Source organism: Bombus vancouverensis, chromosome 12 (genome assembly GCF_051014615.1).
Source record: "Bombus vancouverensis nearcticus chromosome 12, iyBomVanc1_principal, whole genome shotgun sequence".
Lineage (NCBI taxonomy): Eukaryota > Metazoa > Arthropoda > Insecta > Hymenoptera > Apidae > Bombus > Bombus vancouverensis.
Window position 1 is genome coordinate 10,576,647 of NC_134922.1, and position 24,999 is coordinate 10,601,645.

General features: G+C 37.1%; 5 protein-coding genes and 1 long non-coding RNA gene across 11 annotated transcripts in view; 3 read left to right on the forward strand and 3 right to left on the reverse strand.

Moving 5' to 3' along the window:
* Nipped-A (Transcription-associated protein Nipped-A) overlaps positions 1-2,046 on the forward strand; it is a 23,346-nt gene extending 21,300 nt beyond the window's left edge. For both annotated transcript variants that reach the window (XM_033331303.2, XM_076623223.1), the window contains 3 exons: positions 97-739; positions 848-1,061; positions 1,134-2,046. In XM_033331303.2, the coding sequence (XP_033187194.1) occupies positions 97-739; positions 848-1,061; positions 1,134-1,477 (1,201 nt within the window). In that variant the 3' untranslated portion in view covers positions 1,478-2,046. The remainder of the gene's footprint in view (positions 1-96; positions 740-847; positions 1,062-1,133) is intronic.
* Positions 1-2,076, reverse strand: part of LOC117155393 (NACHT and WD repeat domain-containing protein 2) — a 24,051-nt gene extending 21,975 nt beyond the window's left edge. Inside the window, exon 1 of the mRNA XM_033331305.2 lies at positions 2,037-2,076. The gene's annotated coding sequence lies outside the window, so the exon portion shown is untranslated. The remainder of the gene's footprint in view (positions 1-2,036) is intronic.
* MED24 (mediator complex subunit 24) lies at positions 2,037-6,259 on the reverse strand. 4 transcript variants are annotated; one of them, XM_076623226.1, is made up of 10 exons: positions 5,944-6,259; positions 5,627-5,778; positions 5,428-5,553; positions 4,043-5,359; positions 3,485-3,933; positions 3,326-3,418; positions 2,946-3,236; positions 2,406-2,853; positions 2,163-2,319; positions 2,037-2,076 (listed from the first exon to the last, which is right to left on the reverse strand). In XM_076623226.1, the coding sequence occupies exons 2-9, from the start codon at positions 5,753-5,755 to the stop codon at positions 2,173-2,175; spliced, it is 3,000 nt and encodes a 999-aa protein (XP_076479341.1). In that variant the 5' UTR covers positions 5,756-5,778; positions 5,944-6,259; the 3' UTR covers positions 2,037-2,076; positions 2,163-2,172. The 4 variants fall into 4 exon arrangements, with proteins under 4 accessions (XP_076479341.1, XP_076479340.1, XP_076479339.1 ...); XM_076623225.1 differs by lacking the exon at positions 2,037-2,076 and having other exon boundaries at positions 2,113-2,319; positions 5,989-6,259; XM_076623224.1 differs by lacking the exon at positions 2,037-2,076 and having other exon boundaries at positions 2,113-2,319; positions 5,979-6,259.
* Positions 6,260-7,518: 1,259 nt separating this feature from the next.
* LOC117155395 (uncharacterized) lies at positions 7,519-22,099 on the forward strand. 2 transcript variants are annotated; one of them, XM_076623227.1, is made up of 5 exons: positions 7,519-8,133; positions 13,107-13,617; positions 15,398-15,669; positions 16,150-16,687; positions 19,607-22,099. In XM_076623227.1, exons 1-5 carry the CDS (start codon positions 8,014-8,016, stop codon positions 20,017-20,019), a joined length of 1,854 nt encoding a protein of 617 aa, XP_076479342.1. In that variant the 5' UTR covers positions 7,519-8,013; the 3' UTR covers positions 20,020-22,099. The 2 variants fall into 2 exon arrangements, with proteins under 2 accessions (XP_076479342.1, XP_033187199.1); XM_033331308.2 differs by having other exon boundaries at positions 7,521-8,133; positions 13,170-13,617.
* LOC143303434 (uncharacterized) lies at positions 21,419-23,455 on the reverse strand. Its single transcript, XR_013059695.1, has 4 exons — positions 23,315-23,455; positions 22,895-23,233; positions 22,694-22,835; positions 21,419-22,616 (listed from the first exon to the last, which is right to left on the reverse strand). It is a non-coding gene; the product is annotated as an uncharacterized LOC143303434 (long non-coding RNA).
* On the forward strand, positions 22,423-24,245 carry DNApol-alpha50 (DNA primase small subunit). Its single transcript, XM_033331225.2, has 7 exons — positions 22,423-22,562; positions 22,681-22,831; positions 22,908-23,083; positions 23,144-23,342; positions 23,424-23,634; positions 23,707-24,100; positions 24,169-24,245. Exons 1-7 carry the CDS (start codon positions 22,466-22,468, stop codon positions 24,186-24,188), a joined length of 1,248 nt encoding a protein of 415 aa, XP_033187116.1. The 5' UTR covers positions 22,423-22,465; the 3' UTR covers positions 24,189-24,245.
* Positions 24,246-24,999: the final 754 nt, after the last annotated feature.

Genomic DNA, 24,999 nt, shown 5'->3' on the forward strand with positions numbered 1-24,999 from the left:
TCATTCTTGTAAAAAATAGCAAATAAATTTATTGCACAACCTAATAAATTTCACTTCTACTCCAAAATCTAAATCTATCAACTTGATATCAAACAGGTCCTTCTTAATCGAAGAGAAATGTCGATTTCTAAGTAACTTCAGCTTGAAAACTGCCGAAGTAGAACTACCAGGCGAATTTCTCTTACCTAAACACTCTCATTATTACGTAAGGATAGCAAGATTCATGCCAAGGGTCGAAGTTGTTCAACGACATAATACAGCGGCTAGAAGATTACGAATTCGCGGACATAATGGACGTTTGTATCCTTATTTAGTTGTCAATGATGCTGGATTGGGCGATGCAAGACGCGAAGAACGTGTCCTTCAATTATTGCGAATGTTAAATCACTACCTGGCTAAACAAAAAGAAACCTCAAGGAGGTTCTTGCACTTCACCGTTCCTCGCGTGGTCGCGGTTTCACCGCAAATGCGACTGGTCGAAGATAATCCTGCTTCCGTTTCTTTGTTAGACATTTATAAACAAGGCTGTGCAAAATTAGGTATAGAACATGACGCGCCTATAGCTAGGTATTACGATAGATTGGCCACGGTACAAGCTAGAGGTGCACAAGCAAGTCATCAGGTGCTAAGGGACATACTGAAAGAAGTGCAGACGACGATGGTTGCTAAGACAATGCTCAGAGACTGGGCGGTGAAAACGTTTCCTGGCGCAACCGACTACTGGACCTTCAGAAAAATAGTAATATTACGCGTTCCAATCAATTGAAATTTAATTTTGCTATACTAAGCGAGCACTATTGGATTGTTCCATGTACTAATTGATTCATTTCTTTTTTCATTTTTACAGTTTACTCTACAACTATCTTTGACTTGTTTCGCCGAATACGTGCTCCATCTGACAAGATTGAACCCGGATATGATGTACGTGCATCAAGATTCTGGTCTCATCAATATTGCTTATTTTAAGTTTGACGTTGATGATACATCTGGCGAGCTAGATGCTAATAGGCCAGTTCCCTTCCGATTGACACCAAATATTCTAGAATTCCTCACCAGTACAGGTCCGTGTAATTTATATTACTTTATTGTACTTATGAAGATTATAAAATATTTGAAGAATCATTTTTAATTAGGTGTCTCCGGACCACTGACTGCCAGTGCAATTGCCACAGCTCGTTGCTTAGTCCAACCGTCTTTCAAAGTGCATACGATTCTTCGTGCAATTTTACGAGATGAAGTAATCGCGGATCATAATAAGAAACAAGAGGATGCTGAAAATTCATCGCAAGCTCCAACAGATATGAAAGGTGAGCTTCTGATAACGATGGTCACTCGAGCAGTGAACGCGATCGTTGGAAGGCTGAACTCTTTGGCTAACTTCGATGGAACCGATAGTAAAGTCAGCACGTTGGTCGCTGCAGCCAATAGTCATGATAATTTATGCAGAATGGATCCGTCTTGGCACCCATGGTTGTAATCGAGTTTTCTTAGGATCTACTTGTGCTTCCAATGCGAACAAATATAGAGAAATTGATGGATGTGGGTGATTCTCATAATTTGTGCAGAACTTGTATTATTGTTTGTACTAATTCAGTTTTCTATTGCGAGAAGCAGCTACAGTCATTGATATTCTCTATACTTTGGACATCTACTACATGTGTATCATTTTCTTCGTTTTTTTCTCTTTTTTTTAAATTTCAATCGATTAGTTTCCATATAATTGTGGTCTCAAGACATACTGTACTAAGTTGTGTAAATATTACGCTGGAATGTAAGGAATTATTTGTAAAGTATATGTTCGTGATTCGCTCGGAATCATCCGATTATTACAGTTTTGCAGTTATTTTAATCAATTTATCTTCTTATATGACACATGTTTATATCGTGTAAAAATTCTCAATTTGGGAATGTTCCATCTGTATCATTTACTGTACATACTACTTTTAAGTGTAATTTATAGTGACTTATCAAAAAGTGTTTATAAATCTAAAGAATGAGAAAGAAAAAGAGAGAAATAAATTATCTAAAATAATTACCTTTTCTCAATTCTGTGATAAATTCTTTACAGCCCAGTATCTATCAATTAAAAAGAGGAAAAGTATTTAAACCAAGTTCCTATTAAATTCATGTATTTGAAAATAATTATACAATTGATATCTCACTATCTTAAGATTATTTTGAAGGTTTCAGATTGATATTTCTCAGCATACATAAATCACGAGCAGTTGCTTTTCTCCCAACTGCTGTTTGAATATCATAAAACCTTAGCAGAATATCAGTCGTAAACAATTCGGGCAATGCCTTCAGAAGGCAAGGTACCTTAAACAAACCAACAAAAATAAAAATCTCATCTTTCATCCACTGCTATAAAATAAAAAAATAAACATATATGTATGAAAACTCACCAATGTTTGTGGCATTCCCTGTAACACGATACGTGTTCTATCTTTTCCACATTGTACCATCAGACGTAAAAATTGAAGTATAAAATGAGTCTGCTGAGATACTTCACCATCTCTGCCAGCTAGAAACGTGAATATCGTGAACAAAGCATTTAACGCTGAGAGAAGAGGGTCCCTCAACACAACCGATTTTTGACCATTAGTAGAACCCTGAGCTTGCGGACTTTGCGAACCGAATATAGGTTTAGAATCTCCTGTCTCATTTAATCTTAAAATTTTGTTTGCTGGCACGCCAAGAGCGTCCAGTTCATCTGCGTCTAGGTCTCGACGGACTCGTTTTTTACTGTTCCCACGAGAAGGATTCGAATTGTTGTATTCTAACGTAGAAAATATACAGTACACGCATAATTTCGCTAACACTGAGGATTGTGGTTCTACAAGTTCTTCGCTCCTGAAAGAGATTTGTTTTAAATCAATAGAGTTATCGAGCTATAAATGAACTTATCAAAAATTGTTGTGAAAATTTAAGGTAAGTAAACTTACTGTAAAGAGTTATATAAATATTGTGGAATGATATGGTTAATGAGATCTAAGGTACAGTTCTCGATGTCGAGATGAAAAATGGCGAACGCTAAATCTACTGCTTGGTCCAACTCCTCTTGATAACGATATTTCAATACTTCTTTCACGATATTCGTCACGAACCATAAGGAGCCACCAGTATTTAACAAAGATTCCAAAGATTGTGTCGCCTGGATATTTATCCATCCTCGCTGATTTATATTCCCCCACACAGTTTCTAATTGCTCCAATATAGGTTGCCTTGATATAATACTAACAAAAACACACATGTAAATATGTAACATAAAATAGAAAATATAAAAATAAAACCAACAGCAATTAAAGAAGCTTTAAAATGATACCTATGAGACATTGAAAGCACCTTCGTTTTCGATTGTGTAGGGGGATGAACATCATATTGCATTTTACGAATGATTTGTGACATTAAACTCGATCTAAAATACAAACTTTAATTTTAACAATCTGAAGTATCCGTAAAAATTTCTCATATCTGTACTAACCGCTCCTTAAGATTTTCCTGCATTTCATCTCCAGGAAGCGGAGTTAAGAAATGCTGTACCATGTTCAGAGGTTTCAAGAGTGCATCTTGGTGAGTAATACTCATATATGCACAAAGCCAAGCCGCTGCACAAACTGGTAAACAACAAGCAGTTGCACGCAAACCATCTAGAGCTCTTTTAACGTCACTAGCTCCAAGTACGTCGCTCTCCCACGCACAAAGAAGCTCTTTCACAGCCCCCATAGCCGATTGACACGCGATATGCCACTTTATATTACTAGATTTCAAATCCGTTTCTGGAGAATTAATTTGCGCTAACAACGCATCCACCCTTGCAGGGTCGATATTCTGCAACATTTTTTGGGGCGACTTTGGTTGGTTTCGTTCGGGCATACACTCACGTACCCACTGTTCGAAAAAGGAGTCCCCTTCTCCTTCCTCTAAAACAGCCTGGAAAAATACAATTCATTAATTTATGGTAAAGTGAGTAATAAAAGTGTGTAATATGTAGCGTAATATGTAAGTATAATATGTATACTATGTAACAATCAAAGCTTACATCAGATCCATAAGTTTGCACTATAGAACACAACATAAGGAACGATATATCGAACAACATCGCTCTAGTTGCTGCAGTCTTTGGTGGAACAGGTTCACTTATTTGCTTGCTGCATTCATTGAACTTAATTAATTTGGTAACAAAAGTTTTCAATTTTCCTTCAACGGTAGCTACCGCCAGCATCAATTCGAAGCTCTTCCCAGTCAAAACTTGGTATAACATACTAAGTAGCGCCTCGTGAATTTTTGTATAATCTGCATTGAGGGTTTTCAAAATTCCAGATAAAGTTGGCTCCGCACGTACGATTACTTTAGGAATGGAGGGCGTGGACGTGGACGATTCTAATTTCTGTAACGTCGCGGTAACGCCTTCCCTTCTGCCACTTAATTGTTTCGTTAGCTTTTCTGTAACCAAGTTGACTTTCTGCAGGGCATTTAACAAACACTCTATGCTGTTACAAGAACATGCAGTGTCCACTATGTCGAGAAGCGGAGTAAATTGGAGTAGTAATTCGAAGGCGTCTAGAATATCTTGTGAATATTCCAATTTATCGTCTGCATTCGTGTGCGCCACGTGTAATTCCTTCAAAATAAGGGGCACTTTTAGAAAAGTGAAAGCGCCCCATTGCGATTCTTTAAACGTGCTAGTAACATTGTGCAGACACATTAAACACGCACGAATTATCTCACAATACAGTCTCGCGTTTGTATAATTTTTAAGTCTTTGGACCATAAGCATTTGATTAACGAATACGGACGTCTCTGTACTAGGGTTTAGCAACACCTGCACTGCAAACAAAGGTTGCAGGCAATGAGTTATAGATTCCATTTGTGACATTTCAGGAGATAGTGTTACACAGTCAACTTCCAAATTGCACAATTTTTTTAGAGATTCCTCTATAGGAACAGAAGACTTGAGACTACTAGTTTTTAACAGTGCTTCAATCTCTTGACACTTTTTTACAACTTCTATATACAAATCTTTGTCATCATACTTGGCTAAATACATCATAGCACAAAGGAAATCAGAGCTAAGCATCTGCTTCAATATACTGGCTGGTTTGTCCATCAATTCTGTTGGTTGTGGTGTCAATGGATTGTTTTGTGGCATTTTTGTCAAAGTATGCAAATAACACTGTAACAACCAATGTACTATGGATAATACTGCAGCAGCCAAAAGATCCTCCTCTGGTTTACCACGGCACGTTATTCCTACTTGAATAGACTCTAAAAATTCTAGAAGGCTTAAGATACAATGGGGCTTGTGAAAGGCATCGTATTTACTTATTCGTTGTAACACAGCCGCGTAGGAGACCAACTGAAAATTTATACATGTAAATATTATTTTAAAAAGATAATAGCAAAATATTGATAAATGATATATACCTGAGAACTTAAAGAATGTTTCAAATACGAAAGTACTAATTGATTTGGTCCAAGTCCTACTAGTGCCTGCTGTAATATACAGTCTGCTAAATTATATACATCTCCGCTAACACCTCTTGGTAAAATCTAAAAATGATGAAACAAAGTATTTCTGAGAAGTATAGATAATAAGCATTTAAGTAATTAACAGACTGCTTACAGTTTTGATATTAATACCCCATTGTAAATCACTCCAACGTTCCCTCCATGCACGTAGCAAAAGAGCTTTCAAACTACTAGTCTTACTAGTTACTTTAGTCTCCATGGCTGATGTTAGGAGGTTACACATAATTCCTCCTATTTAAACATCATCTGCAACGTTATTAGTTGTCTCTGTTATCACAAAAATTACTTCTCATTCATTAAAATAGATGTATACAAAATTATCTCAATGACTGAATGTATAACCTCAAAAACATAAAAACGTAAAGTAATTTTTACTCAAGTAAGAGTAACTATCTAAATCATCTTACTTACTTCATTTCAGAAAATTTAATTTATTAATAAATTACCACAACTGACATATTTTCAATCCATTTTCAGACAGCGATCCTCCTACGGCGTCCATGATCAGCGCCATATTGTGTAGTTAGAAATTATTCAGACGTGATTCGACTCACATCAAAATAATCGATATTTGATATTTATACACTTTCATATATTTTTGTAAATGTCAAACTATCTAGTATCCATAGACAACTTATTAAATTCACTTAGTAAAATTTTCCGTCTCTTGCAATAAAAAATACTTATGAGACATGCTTTCGTTTGAGTATATCCCCTAACGTGAACATTCCCCCCCCCCCCTCACTTTTCAACTCATTTAAAATTGACAAATCTGTAAAAATCACTAACTACAATGCACAGTTATGTTTTACAATAATTACAAACATTAGGTTACACATACAAGTATTATTTGTCAGGATTTAAATCTCTGGAAGAATGGGAGTTTGTACAAGAAGAGCACTGGCATTTGATCCATTTTATGCATGGAAAGGATGGAATTTTGTAAACGTGATAGGACTTCTTATAGCAATTGGGCTATTCTATTATGCTTACATTCACGTACGTGTATGTTTCATAAGAAATATTTAAAAAGATATTGACCACTGAGTAGTAACTTTTTTATTATATAATATTTTACAGAGATCCTAATCCTAATAATGACGTGATTCTACGTATACCTGATATTTTTACAACAAAAACACCTAAAACTGGTGATAAGACATTATTCGCTTATGGCAAAGAGATGCTTTTTACTTTAAATATTCCACTATCTGTACTTTCTAAACCCGATACTTCCAAGTAATAATAAACAACGTATAAAATAGAAATAAGATCAGAAGATTTGATTCTTCAGATTGAAACTTGGATTTCAATAATTATTCAGGAAAATCCTTAAAATATTTTTTACAGATACCTGTCTATACAAAAAGAAGTAAAACAATTATTTTCACTTCTTTTGTCTACTATAAGCGAAAGTGATTTTCGATGACCATTCTCTAATTCTAACAGATGACTTAACAATCCGCATGAAACGCGTCACGTATTTTCAAATAGCTAAATCGACCAGTCTGATGCAACATCAAAGACGACAGTATTATTGCTTCCACTTTTGCCAATTTTTTGACATTATTATATAAGTACACGATTAACGTGCTGTCCTCAAGAAACAAATGTCTTACTTCCTTAAGTTCATTTACCCCAAGATGATATAGACAATAATAAATTTTAAGGTAAACATAAAAAGTGTTTGTGATATCATTACTTTTAAATTCATGGGGTTGACCGATAAATATGACAAATATTTTCCTCCTTGTTTAACTTCCATTCACAAACATTCTAAACACTGAAGAGGCTGTATTTTTAGGTCTGTAAACACGATCTTCGAACGAATTTCAAATTTCTCTTATCAAAGTGTAATTTCCAACGTTCGAAACGCGAGTGAACGCCGGTACTGTGGATCTTGTCTCCACCTATCGCTTGTCGCTAGTGAGAAGCTTCGTAACCAATCACGTAGTCGCGAAGTTATAGGCCTTGCGTGACGCACTTAATGCCACGCTGGCAGTTTAATTGACAATACCCGGCCGTGGATCGAGCATCTGCGGTATCCTCGAACAAAATAAACAATTCCTTGCGGTACAGGTGCACAGGAGCTGGCGCAAGATCGTACGAATTGCTCGGCATGCTCCAAGAAGCGTCGTGAGTGATCTAAGTGAAGCAAATGTTTGAGTGAAGGAGAGCAACCAGCTTTGAAAAACCGGTCTCTCTCGCTCTCTGGCTGCAGCAAGAGCCTCAGGGTGGGGCGAGGAGGCCAAACGTCCGTCTGTCTGTGACGAGTGACAGACTCTTTTACTCCGTTAGTCGGCTGGTGCGCTTTATCGTGTTCGAGTGTAATCTGGGTGCAGTGCACAAACGGTGTTTTTCATGGGAATGTAGTGGTTGCGGTGCATTCTGTGCAATAAATACATACAGACACATACATACGTATACACGTAAGGTGTACGATAGCTTCGTGCCGTATAGTAATCGACAAGCGTTGTCGAGATGTCGTCGACGGATGCCACTCTGATGGATTTCCTCTTCCCGCGGGAAGACGCGTTTTTAAAAGTCGACGTTAAGGACGAGCCTTTCATAGATCAGAGCTACAGCGACGACGCCATCGCGGTAAGTCTCCGATGCATGATTTTATCTCATTTTCACCATTTGGCTAGGTTTTTTCCTTAGAAGCCCGCTCGCTTTCAAACGGGTTCTTCTTTCGCTCGAAGGAAACCAGTTTCCTTTTACACGCGATCTTAACCACGATCGTAGGAATTCTTCGAAGGGATTTCGACGAACTGTATCTTCGAAGTATTTTTCGCGGAATGATCATACAGAGATAATCGTTCATCGGCAGAAAAGACAAGTTGTATTAAACGACTGGCTTATTAACATCGCCTTTCCCTGTTTCTGGAATAGTTTATTCCACTCCATAATAGTTAAATACTCTGTAATAGTTCTTTATGTAATGAAAACCTTAAATCACGGATATGGATACATCTCGTGGATTGGTCTCTGAAGGAAAATCCAAGATGTTTAATCACTAACTAGGAAAGTTGAACTCTGGCGCGGCTGGTTATCGGGAATGCTAATACGTAGAATAATTCCCAAGGCTAGCGAAACCTTTTCAAACATCGACTCATGTTTTACGCAATGCTATCGGTGAATATTCAAAATATCGAGAAACCGGCACGCGCAACTGTTCACGTTTTGTTGTACCAACAGATGGGAGTATATTAAACAATAAACTTCTCAAACACAATTTGTCTAGCGACGACTTAATCTTTCTATACTCTCTTTTTCGGCGAAATGCCAAAAAATGTGTTTACCATGAATACCGTTGTGCGAGAGGAGAAAAACTTGGACACGCTCGAAAAGCAATGGTATGCACGCTTCACCGCGATTTGTGCCACTTTCATCGCGTCTTCAATTCGCCGTTCAACTAACGAGACTACGGACTAACTATCCTTTGCTTTCATTACATTCAATTATGCTCAACTAGCCACTAAGCGATCCGTACAGAGAGTTCAACCTCAAAGGACGACAATTCATATAATGGCACGAATGTTTACGGTAGCTGATGTAAGTTACGACCATGATTAACCAATAACTCCCGTTATTCGAGCGTTGCACACGTTCATTCCTGTTAACATATGGAGTACGCGACCCACGTGTCAACGTGCACACGCTCCTGTCGCAAGATAATTCCGGATCATCATTCTTCATCGTTTTCACTTAATGATAATTGTATTTAAAATACGTGTACGGAGATAGTATGTAACAATTAGAAGGGTTATTAGAGCACGTGTAATCAGCGATCGAGTGATTTACCACATAAAAGAATCAAGATAACAATTCATTATTGGCTTTCCTTATTTGTTTCTTTTCTGAAGCTTTTCTAGGCTGGAAAGTTACTCGATCTACAAATATAAAATACGTTTTTTCTGTTTTCATCGATTAATGAGGGAACGTACGTACTTGTCGTTATTACATAATCGCGAGACTTTTTGTAACATATGGTATAGCCTGATGCACGTGCTGCTGCAGCGGCCGCCATATTGAAATGTCTGATACCTTCTCGATATTTAATTATGCATTCTATTTCTGCTTTACATCTCGATATAAAAACGATATTTCCTTGTGTACACAATGATTATTGCGTATGATAGATCAATTAATTCAGATGAACTTATAAAATGTTTAACGTTAATTCCTTCTTCAACTGCGAGTATTTACGCAAATAGCCCGTATTATGTTTCCAACTAATTTATAACGTTGCTAGAGACACAAATAAGTACTAAGTATCTTTATGCATTGAATCGGAACGAGAATGGGAACCTATTCGTCATGGCCAGCGACCTTCGAACGAGGAGTACCGTTATCTTACGGGACTTCTTGTGAATAGTCTAAAAAATTCTGGCTCCTCAATTTCGAAGGAAACAACGAGACAAGAGCCACTTGCGGTATGCACAAGTGTTTCTACATTTGCGTAATTGGTTCACGTAATAACCTTACTAATTTGTGAATAAGAAGTAGTTTGTATAAACGCAAGAAAACATTTCTCGATTTTCTTCGACCTTCGTCCAATTTTTATGTTTGTTTTTTTTTTTTTCTTTTTTTTTATTTGGGATATAAAATCGAGATCCGCTAAATGTGAACAGACAGGAAGACGTCCCAGGGAAATTCAGATAAACAGAGGAACCTTTTGCGTTAGCTCACGCTTTATTTTTAAATTCTTTCAAAATGTATCACAAGATACATCCAGTATCATGTACATTGTATAATATGTAGATCTTGTATGAATATAATTTTGTATGACAATAAAAATCCTACCAATAAACACGTTAAGCAGTTTTTTCATATAAAATGTAGTTGGTGTACGACGACGCAGAATCAGAGAAGTTTCCCTTTCCTAAAATCCCGTTTCCCTTTCTATTTCCTTTTTAGTTACGATTCTAAAAGTCCACCAGCGGAATTCTAAAATTCAAGCGCACCAGTGTTCCACGCTACTTGACTATATTTACCATTCCTCGTATGCTACTAGAAAACTAGGTTAGCCGGCATTGGCCAAACGCTTGTTTCGCGCGACAAGCGCCACGCGAACGGCCACTTTTCAAGCTTCGCTAAACCGATTAAGCTAACTTTCATCCAGACATCTAACAATAAGTGGAGCACGCATTAACAAAGTCTGTTATTTCCATGCTCAACGAGAACTTTAAGGTTCGACGCAGATACAGTGTCGTGATTTCGCATCAGCTTTGTACTTTTCGTAGTACATCGATAGGCTGTGAACTTTTACACATTGGGAAGAGGAAATTTTAAAATGTACAAAATGCACATGGTTTGCAAAAATATACAAAATATCCAAAGCATAGTCTCTCTGTAATATTTAATGAACGAAGCAATTTTCTTCCGTTTCTCTAACACGTTGATTACCACACGAACTTTACAGATTTTCCCCTGGGAGCTTGGGAAGATTGAAACATACTACACGAAAGTTTTTAATTTTTGTGAAATATATCGTATTTGCGTATTTTATCCTGGTAGCGTTACGTAGATTATTTGCGTTGTTGAACATTCGTTAGCCCATGGAATCTTATCTTAGTCATTCTAAAAACTGTAGTAACATCGGCCATCGATCACCATCGATGACAAATAGCATTCTAGGAATTGAACACTGTTAATTGCAGCTGTAGAATTTCTGACACGGGCCAATGATGCGATGGTCACGTTTTTATACGATTTTGTACGACAGAGTTGTACGATTCGGTGCATTTATATTTCTAATGCAATGCACATCGAGTATACGGGGATCGCACGATGCGACATCGCTATGATGTCACTTCGCTGGTATATGCCGGATCTTATACCTCTAACGATGCAATAGACACCATCTATTCCGCTATTGAGAACATAAGGCTCTATGTAGATTATTAGAGACGTGAATTGCTGCGATCTTACACGATCCGCATCCTGCAGTTTCTATACTCGTGTGCACTGCGCCATCGATAGACTGCGGATTTTCACACATTCGCAGGAAATTTGAAGGTGCAACATTGCACAGAATGCGCATAATACGAAAAGATATATACAGGGTGGTTGGTAACTGGCGGTACAAGCGGAAAGGGGGTGATTCTACGCGAAAAAAGAAGTCGAAAATGTAGAATAACAATTTTTCGTTCGAGGCTTTGTTTTCGAGAAAATCGACTTTGAATTTTCGGTCGGTACGCGTGCACTTTATCGTGTCTCGTTATAACGGATCTCACTGTAGATCGTTGTCTCGATTGACGTTATTTTTTTAATTTTTTTTTTAATTTTTTTAAAAATTTACAGTGAGATCCGTTATAACGAGACGCGATAAAGTGCACACGTACCGACCGAAAATTCAAAGTCGATTTTCTCGAAAACAAAGCCTCGAACGAAAAATTTTTATTCTATATTTTCGACTTCTTTTTTCGCGTAGAATCACCCCCTTTCCGCTTGTACCGTCAGTTACCAACCACCCTGTATAGAATATTCAAGGTATGGTTTTATAATACTTGATAGATACAGCGACTTTCTACCGATGTTCTACTTTTTCGATTATATTCTCGAGAATATGAATTTGGTTGAAATTCTGCGGTTTAATCATTAACGTTGCAATACACACGAATGTGTCGTTCAACTTTTTGAAATACGAAGACCGGTGCAATCCAGCGATACGGAATGCAATTCCACTATGGAATTCGATTACTATGAATTATAGTCATGTGTGTCGCACAGCTAAAAAGTTAAATTTGCTGAATTGCAATGCGTCACCGTGGCGAAACTGCGATGAATTTGTAGTATATGGCTCGCTTACATCAAGCTTAAGAACCGCCTCTGATCGTTTTATCGTGGGCAGATCCATCGGGTCAATAATCTGATCTAAATGGAACGCCATAGGCGTACAGACGAGTGCAGCTGCGATGCAACAAAGTAAAAGTACCATTAAAAACAAACTGAATGCATTCTCGGTTCTCTGCATGCAACATCAAATAAACTTTCGACGTTGAAAAACAAATGAAGGAGATTGACCTCGATAAGTTATAATGTGCATATTATACGTACTTATATTTTATAACACGGAATATGATGTATAAAATCGTACTTCATGCTGTATATTGAAATAAAAGTATATGTGTATTTTGCATCGTAATTTCTCTTCCTCATTCCATCAGTTTGAAGCAGTCGTTAATATTTTCAGCTTCTTCTACTTACAAATAAAATAACACGAGTCGCTACTTCGTTCTACTACGCATTCTTCGACGCATGACGCAGCTGCGGATCATAAGACACGTTACAATGTATGGTCTTGCCTGTCTTAAATACTTCGAATATAAGTACTATGTATTTCAAATAAGAAAGAAAACATGCTTCGCTTATTTGACAAGATTTCACAGAGTAAAGGACCAGGATAATAATTCGATCATGTATTTATAAAGTGCGAAAAGTATTTTCCTTGCAGCGATAATTGCAACAAAAAGAATCGCATTTTATCGATAGAAAGCGTTCAACAGACATGCAGAGTATTCGGCACTCGCAAACTGTGTAACTAATTTACGATCTCACCTATGTTACAGCTCGAACTTACGCGTCAAACCCACCAAAATAATTTCCATTCTGTTCTCCGTTTGGTTTTCAAGGCGGAAGAATGGCCAACCAACCCGGACGACTTCCTGGACTCCATTTTCAAGCTGGAGGATAATCAGTTCAATCTGATCGACAATGATCTGGACGCGATCCCGTCTTCGTCGTCGGACAGCGGACTTTCAAGTGCATTGAGTCTCTCTTGCGAGCAACAACTAAGCCCGCTTTTACCAATCGAGGAGGATCAACTGGAGATCAGCAACTCTGAATTGAGTAGTCCACAGGATGTCATGGATTTCGATTCTTTGGGCAGCCCTATTCAATCGATGGCCAGCGTGGACAGTCCTGTTAGGTCGGTGGTTAGTTCTAACATTGGATCGCCTGCCACGGATGTCGCCGAGGAAATGGACGTGGAACACACCCTCGTGGCTGTAGTGAACCCGACAAACACCTTGGCGGATGCTAACACGACCATTGTGACGGAGCAACCGGTTCTCGATCTAGGTAAGAATAACATGAAATTGTTTTTAAGTCTGAGATATATTCAACATTGGTTAAAGGATAATACATTTGCAGCCTGAGAAAACATACTGTGCTTCCATACTAGTACGATTACATGCGATACATAATGATATAATTGTATAAAATAATATTAACAAACAGCACACATCGTGCACTGACTCATGCGTGAGTTAAACGTGACCAAAACCGGAAATCCTGTATCTGTTTTATATGAACAATAGGAGTACATTTTTTAATGAAAAAAATTAGAAATATGTGGGAGATGAAAGGACATCGAAGCCTCCCCTTTGGAACTTCGGGATAATCCCCTAACACCGTAATCTAGATTCTATCATAGTCGTAATTAAACGATCGTCGTCTTTCCATCCGATTGTATTTGTTCGAGATTTGTGATAATGAGCTTGGGCTCGAGGCGATAGCCAGTCGCCGAACGTAGCCGCGGTCACGGGATGAACGCTTTGTCTAACAAAGGCACGGAGCAATTCTATAGCTCTCCTTAAAAAGAAAATAGTTGTAACGCTCGACAGTAAACATTCCAACGGTCTCTGTCCCGTAGCTCGCCACACGCAGACTCTATTCTTCGAATAAGATGATCACCAGATGTCGACGCATCTCCACAGTACATGTTCAGCTAGCCCGAGGACCCGGTATAAATCTTAAGATTTAGTTAACTGAAGTCCTTCGGACAGTCTTTGTCCCAACTACGAGAAGATAGAGGAGACCTATTTTTCAACGAACTTTCCCTCGAGGACGGCTAGCGTCTTTTCTAACCACCGATGTGGAGATTGACCAATTAACAGCAACGCCAATTTCCCTTACTTTCGGAACGAAGGCTATCCTCGACGGATCCGATGATCTCGTGTCCTTAGACACATCCCATTATAGTTTTCCTCTGTGGCAGCATCGGGACAGAAATTCATTCCTTCTTGCGGTCCCATCGACGAATAGAGTAACACCTTACGGTCAGTGAATATTACGCGTCCGATTTAGATTTTCTGAGCACGTTCATCTCTCATCCCGTCGACCGCGGATTCGTTATTGAACCTAGGATCATTGTCATTAGTTTCTCGGGTATCTAATTACCAAGTTTCGTTTCACGCCCCTAACTCTAACTTTAATGTAAACCCGACGAATAAATGAAAGAGAAACGCTCGTATTGTTGGCGCAAAGGACAGTACATAATTTCTGATTTTGGACATGCTTGCCTCATGGATGAGTCAGTGGATGTCGAGTTCTATATATGGATCAAGGGAACGTGAACGTATTTAAAATAAATCGTCGATCTTAAGATTAACGCAAGATAAGATGAAAATTGTTTGCAATGAAAAAAAGGAAGAAAATTGTATGAATGTACGAATACGGATCCAGAGCATCTAATACGTCATGCAACTATCTGGCAGAAGCTTGCAAAACTCTTAAATCGAAATATCTCGAAAACAGTGAGCTCTGTTAGGATTTTGTAACATTGGATACGTACTACTACGCCTGTGCTGTCGCAAACGCGATTTTCTCTCGTTCTCAGCATGAAAACACATTTTCTCTTCTTACTCATCCATTTGTGAAAGCTAAAGTTCAACAGATTCGAAATTGGCTCATGATTTAAACAAATGTTTGGACAGTTATCGGAATATCTATTTGAAGTTGACAAGCTCGATGAGATAGTGGGTCTACAAAATATCTGATAACGTTCTGTTTCTAGGTGAAATAAGGTTACGTTGAAAATAACGACAAATATAGCGAGAAATAAAACCCTTCGTTTCAGAAAAGGCACCGAAGCAACAACAAATTCACGTCGCATCTGCAGAAAGTAACACGATAAACGTGCGTAATATCACGTGCAATGGGAAACGGAATATCAGACAGTTGATACGCGTCACGCCAATGGGTTCTGGTAATCCAAGATCGATTTTACTGCCGGTAAGCCTGAAAGACATGAAGGAAGTACGAACTATCAAGATCATCAATGCTTCGCAAGCTAGGAATCTCAAAGGATTCAAGATCAACCAAGCTAATATCATTAACAAACCAGTTCAGGTATCTAAGTTGAATCGTGGATAAAACTCGTCTACGTTCTAATTATAACTTTAGATTCTAGATCGTTATAAATATTTTTCTCGAGAGAAATAAAAACAAAACGTTGATCGACTTATAATTGGTAGAGTCTGAATAGAACTTTTATAAACTTTCACTCTCAGACTTCAATTGCGTAATTATAGATAACTACATGAGAAGAATACAGGGGAAGAAGACGATAAATTACATTTATCATCCTTTACAGAGAATCAGTTTTAAAAGGCGGCACGTCGTCGATTAATCTCATACTATAAAAATTATCCAATTTGATTTTGCATCTAAACGTACATTCGTCCATCTTCTTCGTAGCTGTAAAAATACTACTTATTATAATATTAAAATATCCTTTTAATAGCTATATCACTGATTACTATAAAACTTTGTCAACCTGAACCTGTGATTTTCATATGTTTACATTTCCCTTTTCTGCTTGATCCGCAGATGAACATCAAACAAGAAGATTCGAGCAGCGAGAAGGGTTGCAATTCGAGCGACGAGATCTCGGAGTCGGATTCTCCGTACCCGAGGCTAAAACTGAACGCCGAGGAGAAGCGTCTGCTCCAAAAAGAAGGAATCACGCTGCCTACTCATTATCCGCTGACGAAGCACGAGGAGCGCGAGCTCAAGAGGATCAGACGTAAGATTCGCAACAAGATCTCCGCGCAGGACTCGCGAAAGAGGAAAAAGGAGTACGTGGACGGGTTGGAGGATCGTGTGAAGCACTGCACCGAGGAGAACATAACGCTTCTGAAACGCATTAAGGCTCTACAGTTGCAGAATCAGAGCCTGGCCGGGCAACTAAAGAGGCTGCAGGCTCTGTTGCAAAAAGGCAACAAGAGCGCCCAGCCTGCCACTTGTCTGATGGTCTTGTTGCTCTCGTTGGCTCTCGTCGCTGTGCCGAATCTACGGCCACACTCCAATTCCAACAACGAACTCGCGCAAGAGCAGGAACAGCCAGAGAAAATGCCTCCGCTAGCGGGTAAGTTTCGTATATTTCTTTCATCTCTGGCTAACGAGGAGTCGTATCGTGTCGTTATTCATACGAATTTGAAAGAATAGTTTTGGTTACGGAATTGACCCTGTTGCACGATGGACAAATTAAACGATTTGCATGGACAAATTTATTGAACGTTTTCATGAATTTTTGTCTACTATATCTTTGTTTTACATTTTAATAAATGGAGCAGATATTTGATAACGAAAATATTGCGTAAAAAATACCCTAATAATCGAGCAATTCCTAGTAATTACTCGCGTCGATGATATTTTGTTATAGCTACTTGTACCAAGTCTGTTTAGATATTTTAAGGATTTGAGGGCTTTCAAATCGCTTTAGGAACATTTTCAAGATTTCTATTACTTTTACTCTGTCCATGAGAAAAATTCATAAAATTAGCCGCTCTCTTAAATTTAGCTCTCTCGAATAAAACGATCCAATACTCTGAAAGGATCTTCAACGAAAAATCAATCGTGATTATTATTTTTAAATACATGCCGTACATATCAATATACTTATTTTGATTCCAAGATCTCCCAAAATAATAACCGATCGAGCGCTTGGATATCATATAGATTAGAAAATATCATGCATCTTGCGTTCGATCGTTTCTACGTGCACGAGCTATCAGCTTTTATATCAAAAATAAACGTGAATGGTACCAGCATATTTGTTCGACCTTTTCGAACCGTTATATTAGCGGTTACACACAGATTGAATGGATTTGATAGCACGGGCCAGCTTAGAGAACATTGAACTGCATGAGATCGTGAAAGGCGCAACCCTCTTAAATATTTGATTTTTTCCTCGGCGTTGCTTTCACGTGCTGCAGGTTTGTTGCATCTTGGCCTCGTACGGTCGACTAGCTTCTTACCGGCGTGGAAAACGAATCGGCGAACAAGAAGCTCATTCTCTTTTCTCTTCTTCCACATTCTGTATTCTCGTGGCAATATCACGCTGTTTCAATGACGTCGAAAAATTCCTTCGACAATAAAATCATTTCGTTCGATTTATCTGAAAGTAGATTTGCAAATTTGTTTTCCAAAGACGTTTTTTGTGTCTGCTTTAACAATGCCCTTGGTCAATGTTGCAAGCAAGGATCACGACGAGCAAGCATTAATAAACGACTGACATTAATTTAAACAACGTGCTTATCATAAATGATATTAATACCGATTCCTATTAATTATTATTAATTATCGACAATTTGAACACATAGATGAAAGACGAAACGGCAAGCATGTACGAGCAAGAACTCATTATCACGAGATACGATTAAGTAACCCCAGATAATTGAATCATGTTAGGTGAATATATTTTGCGTAATATCTAGTTTGTAATTCTGATATCTGTTCGAAGCGTAAAGAACATCTAAACAATTTTTTAAATTCCCTCTGTTTTCTTTTTTAATGTTACTGTTCTCTTTTAATTCTTCTTTTATAAATCGTTCATTTGTACTTGTCGATGTTATTTGATTCGAATAATTCTCTCGATAATTTCATTTTTAGGTCGCGTTGCTGTATCATCGTATGCTAGAACAGCAGCTAGAACACTTGAAGTTACACCTCGAAAAAAATAGAGAGACGATATATTATTGTTATCAGCGGTATTTCAGATTACGAAACGAATTTACTTCATATTCTTCTTCTCTCTACGGCACACTGAACCTATCGAGCTGATAAATGTTCGTTCGATGATCTCAAGTCATCCGTTGACGCGTAAATTACTCCTGTTCTTATTCTTCTGAACAATTCGACGTTTTTTCGCTCGAGACTGTCTTACGCGATTAAAATTTTATAATATAGTTATTAGTCTCAAAATTTGATTGTCACTTCGATTTTTGTAAAAGCTTCCCAAGTTAGAATATTATCGACTTGTTGCTAAAATTGTAAAAACTATGCGACAGAAATCTACAATCTACAACTTGCAACCTCATAAATCGCTTGTATTATTACTTATTAAATTATCATCTAAGGAAGTATATAAAATCTTGGTCAGCTCACGAGTGAGTCTTTATCAGAAATTTACGATAAATCCTGATAAAGTGACAAACACGATGATTTCGAAATCAATAGGTATGGTATCGATATTAACTGCAGGATGGTGAAACCAGAGCAGGAAATCGAGAAGTTGCTCAGCTACTTTCTAAACGAGGACGGGAAAGCTCGGATCCTTTCTCGATGCCTGAACTGGCCGATCTTTCTCATTCAACTGTAATCTTCTTTTAACTACTTTCCCAACACGGCCGTTCACTCTATTGTTTTCGCTTCACATTGCATTATCTCGATTGTATCTTGGGTGTTACCTGAGATTGTGTCATTTTTTCCTGTCAGATAAATTATACAGTTCGAATAAACGAAATTCTTCTTTACCTGACTCTCGCCCGTGATTCATTGGCGTGGTAACTCTTGATTTTTTACACAGTATAACGAGAACCTTACGATGTCATTGACCTTCGTTAAAATTCAGAGACCAGTACCTTAGGACCGTTCGCTCCTACGTGAAATGACTCGTAACCAGTTGCTCGCTTTGATTACGAAACCAGAGACAGACCGAGTTGTTTAATCATCATATTGAGGATGCAATGTTCATGGTTAACCGCGTCACAAGTTTTTATCTACGATATTTACTTTGCGTGAACGATAACGGCAATCTTATAAATACGATACTTGTAGTTTGAAGACAAGTATTATATAGAAAATCGCAAACGCAGAATCGCGAAATTTTGGAAATTCTACTCGATCTATTTCACGATAATTTTCACTAAAATCTATCATCCTTATTTCCACACGATCAGTATCTAATTTCACAGCTCTATTTTTAGAATACCCTTTATTATAAAATTTCGAATCCCAAAGCTCTATTTCTATGATACTTATATTCCACTAACATTTGTTTCAGGTCGTTCTCGAACGTTACTCTACACGAAACAGTTGATGGACGAGGAACTGCAGCAATATAGCGAGGAGTTGCTGCAGGAGGTCGAGGGCCTTCTGGATCACGATTACAGCCCGACGATTCAACCACCCCTCTACAAACGTCCTCGCATGGATACGGAACCACCGCCGAAATGCGTCTCGTCTTCCGATCACATCGGAGGGACGCTCTGCGGAAAACAGGATGTCACGATGAAACCGAACAGGAAGTACATCGAACCTCCGTTGGACGACGTTTGGCCCCCACCGAATCCAGGTGGGCAGAAGAACGCCAAGGTGGTGGACAAGCTCGAGATGTTGACCAACGAGCTGAAGATTAACATCTCTGATTCGGAAGGCACGAGAACTGTTCTTGTAAAGGTGCCTCAGGAACAGTAGGAGGAGAGGCAGCCTCGCTACACTATATTTTTCTATCATTTTTGCCGTGACCCTTTGCGATCCGATCTATATTTGATATGGTACTTCCTGGAGATCTTAGAAGAAAGAATCAGAGACCATGAAAAGAATGGACCACCGAAAATTCTTTGTGCGTTGTTCGAAACAATTAAAGGATTTATGAACGACTGACACGTTAAAAACTCTTATGTCTTTAATAATAATAGGAGGCTAACGATGAATGAAGCTGTGAATGAAATGTTTTATTTATCACCAATGATTATTGAAACTCTCGCAGGATCCTCAAAATTATTTTGAACCGTACATTCATTGCCTTCTAGTTAGCCGTATCAAACTCTAGCAAATGAGAAGTCGTGAAGGGCTCGATGCAGATTAGAGTGATCTCCTCCCAATGAGAGATGTATGTAAAAGAAGAATAGAGAATTCAAGAGTTTGTTTCATACTTTTTAATTGTTTTCCTGCGTGAATATTTTCTATGGGTTAATAAGGATCCGATCGACCAGCATGACTGGGGTAATCAGTCGGTATTTTTTAATAGTCACGCGGTTAGGAAAATTTAATTCGCGAGTCCATAGTTTTACGTTTTAAGGGTAGTTTCTCGAATTATTCTTCTATATTTTCTTCCTATCCTCGCGTGTCTTTGATGTTGTTAAGTCACCGAAGTCTCACCTGTAATACAACTATGCTTTTTACTCATTGATATCTCCCGTGAAGATCATCATAAACTTCGCTAATTGGATTTATTCTCATCGATCATTTCGCCAGATTCATTACAGCCAACTGCACACCGTCATCCATCGTTTTTAGGTGATTTTTCAAGAGTTTTTATCGATTGAATGATATTTAAGATTTATCTATTTATAAGCAGAATCTATTATAAGAGTTTTACAGTTATTATTCATGTTGCCGATAGTAAGAGAGAAAGAGAGGGAAGTTTGTAAATAGTGATTATATTAATCGACGAAACGACACAAAAAGATATATTATTATTATTATTATTATTATTATTATTATTATTATTATTATGAAATATATATTATAAAAGATATATGTTGTAGCTTTAACTTCACAAGATATGATTTATAACTTCGTATTACTGTACGCTAAAGATGCTATTTACGGAAGTATAGTAGATAAATTGTAAGTAACTCGTTGAGATAAACAATTTGTTTGTAATATTATACATATAGGTATACATAAAAAGGGTGTAGCATGTATATTTCGATCCTATAAAGCGTGATAAATACGATTATTTGAAGAACAAGCTTCACCGTACACTTCTTGGGGGCTGGGGTATCGCAGTTAATAATTAATTTAATATTATACTATATGAGATGTTTACGAAATGCAAACCAGAGGTGCACTTGCTACGCGAACTGCAAATGGAACGTATTTAAATACGAAAACTGTGTGTTATCGACACCAGGTCAGAAGACTGTATCATAAGTTTAATCGTATCCCGATATATATATAAATATATATCTTATTCTTTCTTCAAACTCTACGCATATTCTCCTCGTCCCGTTAAAAAAACAAAAGGATTAAATCCTCACGTTTCTTAATTAAGTTATTCATCTTTATTTTATACGCGAAGCGACGTGCATATGAAATATAGATACGCAGTGAATTGTACATAATAAATATACGAGAATAACATTAGTTTCATACTTCGTACTTACATTAATTTTCTCTTTCTCTCCGATGAAATTGTTGGAAGAATGGAAGCATACACGTCGAACAATCAACGATGACATTCGAGAGGCAAATTCAGGCTCTTTCCTTCGTGATGTGGCGAGATTTCACGTAACTTAAAAATTCTGTCGTTCTTCCAAAGAATTGTAATTGCATACACATATAGGATGATAATCATCGACATCGATACCGAAGCACCGACTACGATTTTTATTTAGATAAGTTCAACGATACATTCCTACCAGTAATGTTCATTCAAAAATAGAACGATTCTATTTTTGCACGTATGTAAAAGGGTTAAAGGTATTACACTTTAAATTTCATTCAATATACGTGTAATGACATTAGAAATAAAATGTTACATTCAGAACACTATTCTTCTTTATTTTCTTTCCCACCTCCCCAAAAAGTTCTTAAATATAAAAATCTCTTTCAGACTATCTTTATGAATTAATCTTTTCGAAAATAATTCGTATAAAGTATTCGCGTTAATTTTTTGAAAATTTATGATAAGAAGGAAAGATTAAAAATTCGCGCCATTTCATATATAGTTTATGGCCATCAGAGCGTCACGTCCAATACAATATGTAGGAAGTATGGTCTTTAATGTCTCTATTTTATGGCAGTTTTTCCCGCCACAACCTATACCAAGTGAGATGTTTCAAAACTCAAAGAAATCTGTGATAGTTTAAGAAAATTTCTACTTGTCAAGTTTTTAACATAATTGTCAAGCAAAATGGAAGACGTAGCGAACTTGGCTGATCTGTTGCCCACTTATTATACAAGATTATTTCCCTTTCACGATTATTATCGTTGGCTCAGCTATGGAAATGGTATTCTAATTATGTTAATGTTTCTGATATGTACTAACAATAATTTCTTGATTTCTACGATTGTTAATCTGAATTAGTTTCAATCCATATCATTACTGAAATAATTATATCGTTACAGTGAATGTATTTACCCACAGAGAATTCTCATTCACTCTCCAAGGTGATATCTATCTTCGTTTCCAATCGTTCAAAAGTGCAAAGGAGTTGGAGTATGAGATTAAAAGACTTCTTCCCATTAAGATTGATATAGGCGCGGTATACAACCTCAGGTATCTATGACAAAGTCAATAGATGTTTAATCGTTAAATTACTTTTTCTTACTTTACTCTTACTTTTTCTCCTTAGTCCAAAGGATCAACGCAAAGGAACAAATTTTCATCCTGTTGAAAGAGAACTGGTTTTTGACATAGATATGACTGACTATGATGATGTAAGAACATGTTGCAGCGGTGCAGATATCTGCTATAAATGCTGGAAGTTTATGGCATTGGCTTGTAAAATTTTAGACAGTGCTTTGAGATGTAAGTATAATTATTAAGCTATTAAAAATATGTGTATGTTATCTATGCATCGAATTTCAGTGGATTTTGGATACAAACACATATTGTGGATATTTTCTGGCAGAAGAGGTATCCATTGCTGGGTATGCGATCCTAGTGCACGCAGCCTGACTGCAACAGAACGTGGTGCAGTAGCAGAGTATTTGCAAATTGTAGAAGGTGGTGAATATATGAAGAAGAAAGTGAATTTACCTGGTGATAGAATACACCACTCCGTCAAGTATGTTATTATTATATGAATTACACCCAACTTCAATTTCTTCCATATCATCGTTTAAAATAAAATTTTGTATAATATTAGACGTGCGCTGGAAATGATAGAAGCTGTTTTTGTTCCATTCTGTATAGAAGAACAAAATATATTAGGAACAGACGAAGGAATGGAAAAATTTCTGCAGATAATTTCCGATGACGAAGATAGACAAGAACTAAAAGCATTTTTTGGGCAATGCAGTTCCAGCAAGGACAGATGGGACTCATTTGTGAAATATGTTAAGAACAAGAAGACCACGGTATTTTATAATACTTACGAAACTCTAACAGGAATAGGTAGAAATAATTTGATATCGAACGTGTAATTTTAGGGAGATAAAAAATGGTATCAATATCGTCATTTGATAGAAGAAGTAATGCTACAGTATGCTTATCCGAGATTAGATATAGCTGTCAGCAAAGGATTGAACCATCTTTTGAAATCTCCTTTTTGTGTTCACCCAAAAACTGGCAAAATTTGTATCCCATTCACCGTAAATGCAGTGGACAAATTCCAGCTAGACAAAGTTCCAACGCTTGCAACGTTGATCGAAGAAATAAACGAATTCGATGTAAAAGATAAGACTGAACAAGAAACGTACGACTTGAATGCGAAGAGGATAAAAGATTACAAGAAAACTAGCATTAATAAGTCATTACATATCTTCCAAGAATTTCTATGGAATCTAGAAAATGAAAGAAAAGTGCAGAGACTCCAGCAAAACGGTAAATATTCTTTTATGTTTAATATATAATCACATTTACATGTACATTTGCAAATTTTTATTTTCCAGACATGAAGATGGAATTTTAATTAGGATGTATTTGTATTTTTTTAAATAAGTTTATAAATAAAGTTTAAGAATAGTAATATGATTTTCATGGTTTGATTCAATCATCGCGTCGACCATTAAAAACATTAAAAAATCATTAAAACAAAAATAATAGTTTGTAAGTACAAAAATCATTCAAACTGTTCGTAGCGCTTAGCTCGATATTGCTCCTCAAGGAATAATTTCTATATAACAATATCAATTACCCAAATCATTCCACAGGAAAGAGGTACGCATTGCGATTACGACTCGAGTTAAAACATTCGTGAACTACAATCGTCACACTCGCGGAATACGTGTACATTTTTTAATTTCGAATTCGAATAACATACAAATAGTTTTTAATGCCAGATCAGCGAAATATAACTATTTGGATAAAGAAGAGAGAATGCCTACAGGTGTAGTTTGCATAATAATCGGACATAGGTATGGAAGGAAGCACAGATATGTACATATGTAGGTACATGTCATTCCTCAGTCTACGCTGAATCGATAACATTGAAAATGACGTTAAAATGGTAAGAGGATTCTAGAGCCTTCAAGTTCGAAACACTACTAAACCTGCATTGTGTGATAGGTTTATTCGGTATTCTCTTCTTTTATTGCATATAAAATATAATTCCTATATTCATCGTTGCATCTTTTAATGTGTGCTCGTAAAATGTAAAAACAGCACAAAGTGTTTTAAGAAAAGATTCGATAAAGTAATCTAAAATTTTCTAGAAATTTTCAAACTATTCAAATTATCAAAGTATTATCTCACTATTATGTTTTATTAATATATTTCTATTC

Excerpts from the sequence above, each read along its gene's own strand:
- MED24 (XM_076623226.1), bottom strand. The coding sequence starts at position 5,755 with ATGTGTAACCTCCTAACATCAGCCATGGAGACTAAAGTAACTAGTAAG. Across the intron at positions 5,360-5,427 it reads AACATTCTTTAAGTTCTCAG|TTGGTCTCCTACGCGGCTGT; the intron begins GTATATATCATT and ends ATAAATTTTCAG. Across the intron at positions 3,419-3,484 it reads CAGGAAAATCTTAAGGAGCG|ATCGAGTTTAATGTCACAAA; the intron begins GTTAGTACAGAT and ends TTTGTATTTTAG.
- LOC117155395 (XM_076623227.1), top strand. The coding sequence starts at position 8,014 with ATGTCGTCGACGGATGCCACTCTGATGGATTTCCTCTTCCCGCGGGAA. Across the intron at positions 13,618-15,397 it reads GCAACCGGTTCTCGATCTAG|AAAAGGCACCGAAGCAACAA; the intron begins GTAAGAATAACA and ends CCTTCGTTTCAG. Across the intron at positions 16,688-19,606 it reads GAAAATGCCTCCGCTAGCGG|GTCGTTCTCGAACGTTACTC; the intron begins GTAAGTTTCGTA and ends CATTTGTTTCAG.
- DNApol-alpha50 (XM_033331225.2), top strand. The coding sequence starts at position 22,466 with ATGGAAGACGTAGCGAACTTGGCTGATCTGTTGCCCACTTATTATACA. Across the intron at positions 22,832-22,907 it reads GGCGCGGTATACAACCTCAG|TCCAAAGGATCAACGCAAAG; the intron begins GTATCTATGACA and ends TTTTCTCCTTAG. Across the intron at positions 23,635-23,706 it reads TTAAGAACAAGAAGACCACG|GGAGATAAAAAATGGTATCA; the intron begins GTATTTTATAAT and ends GTGTAATTTTAG.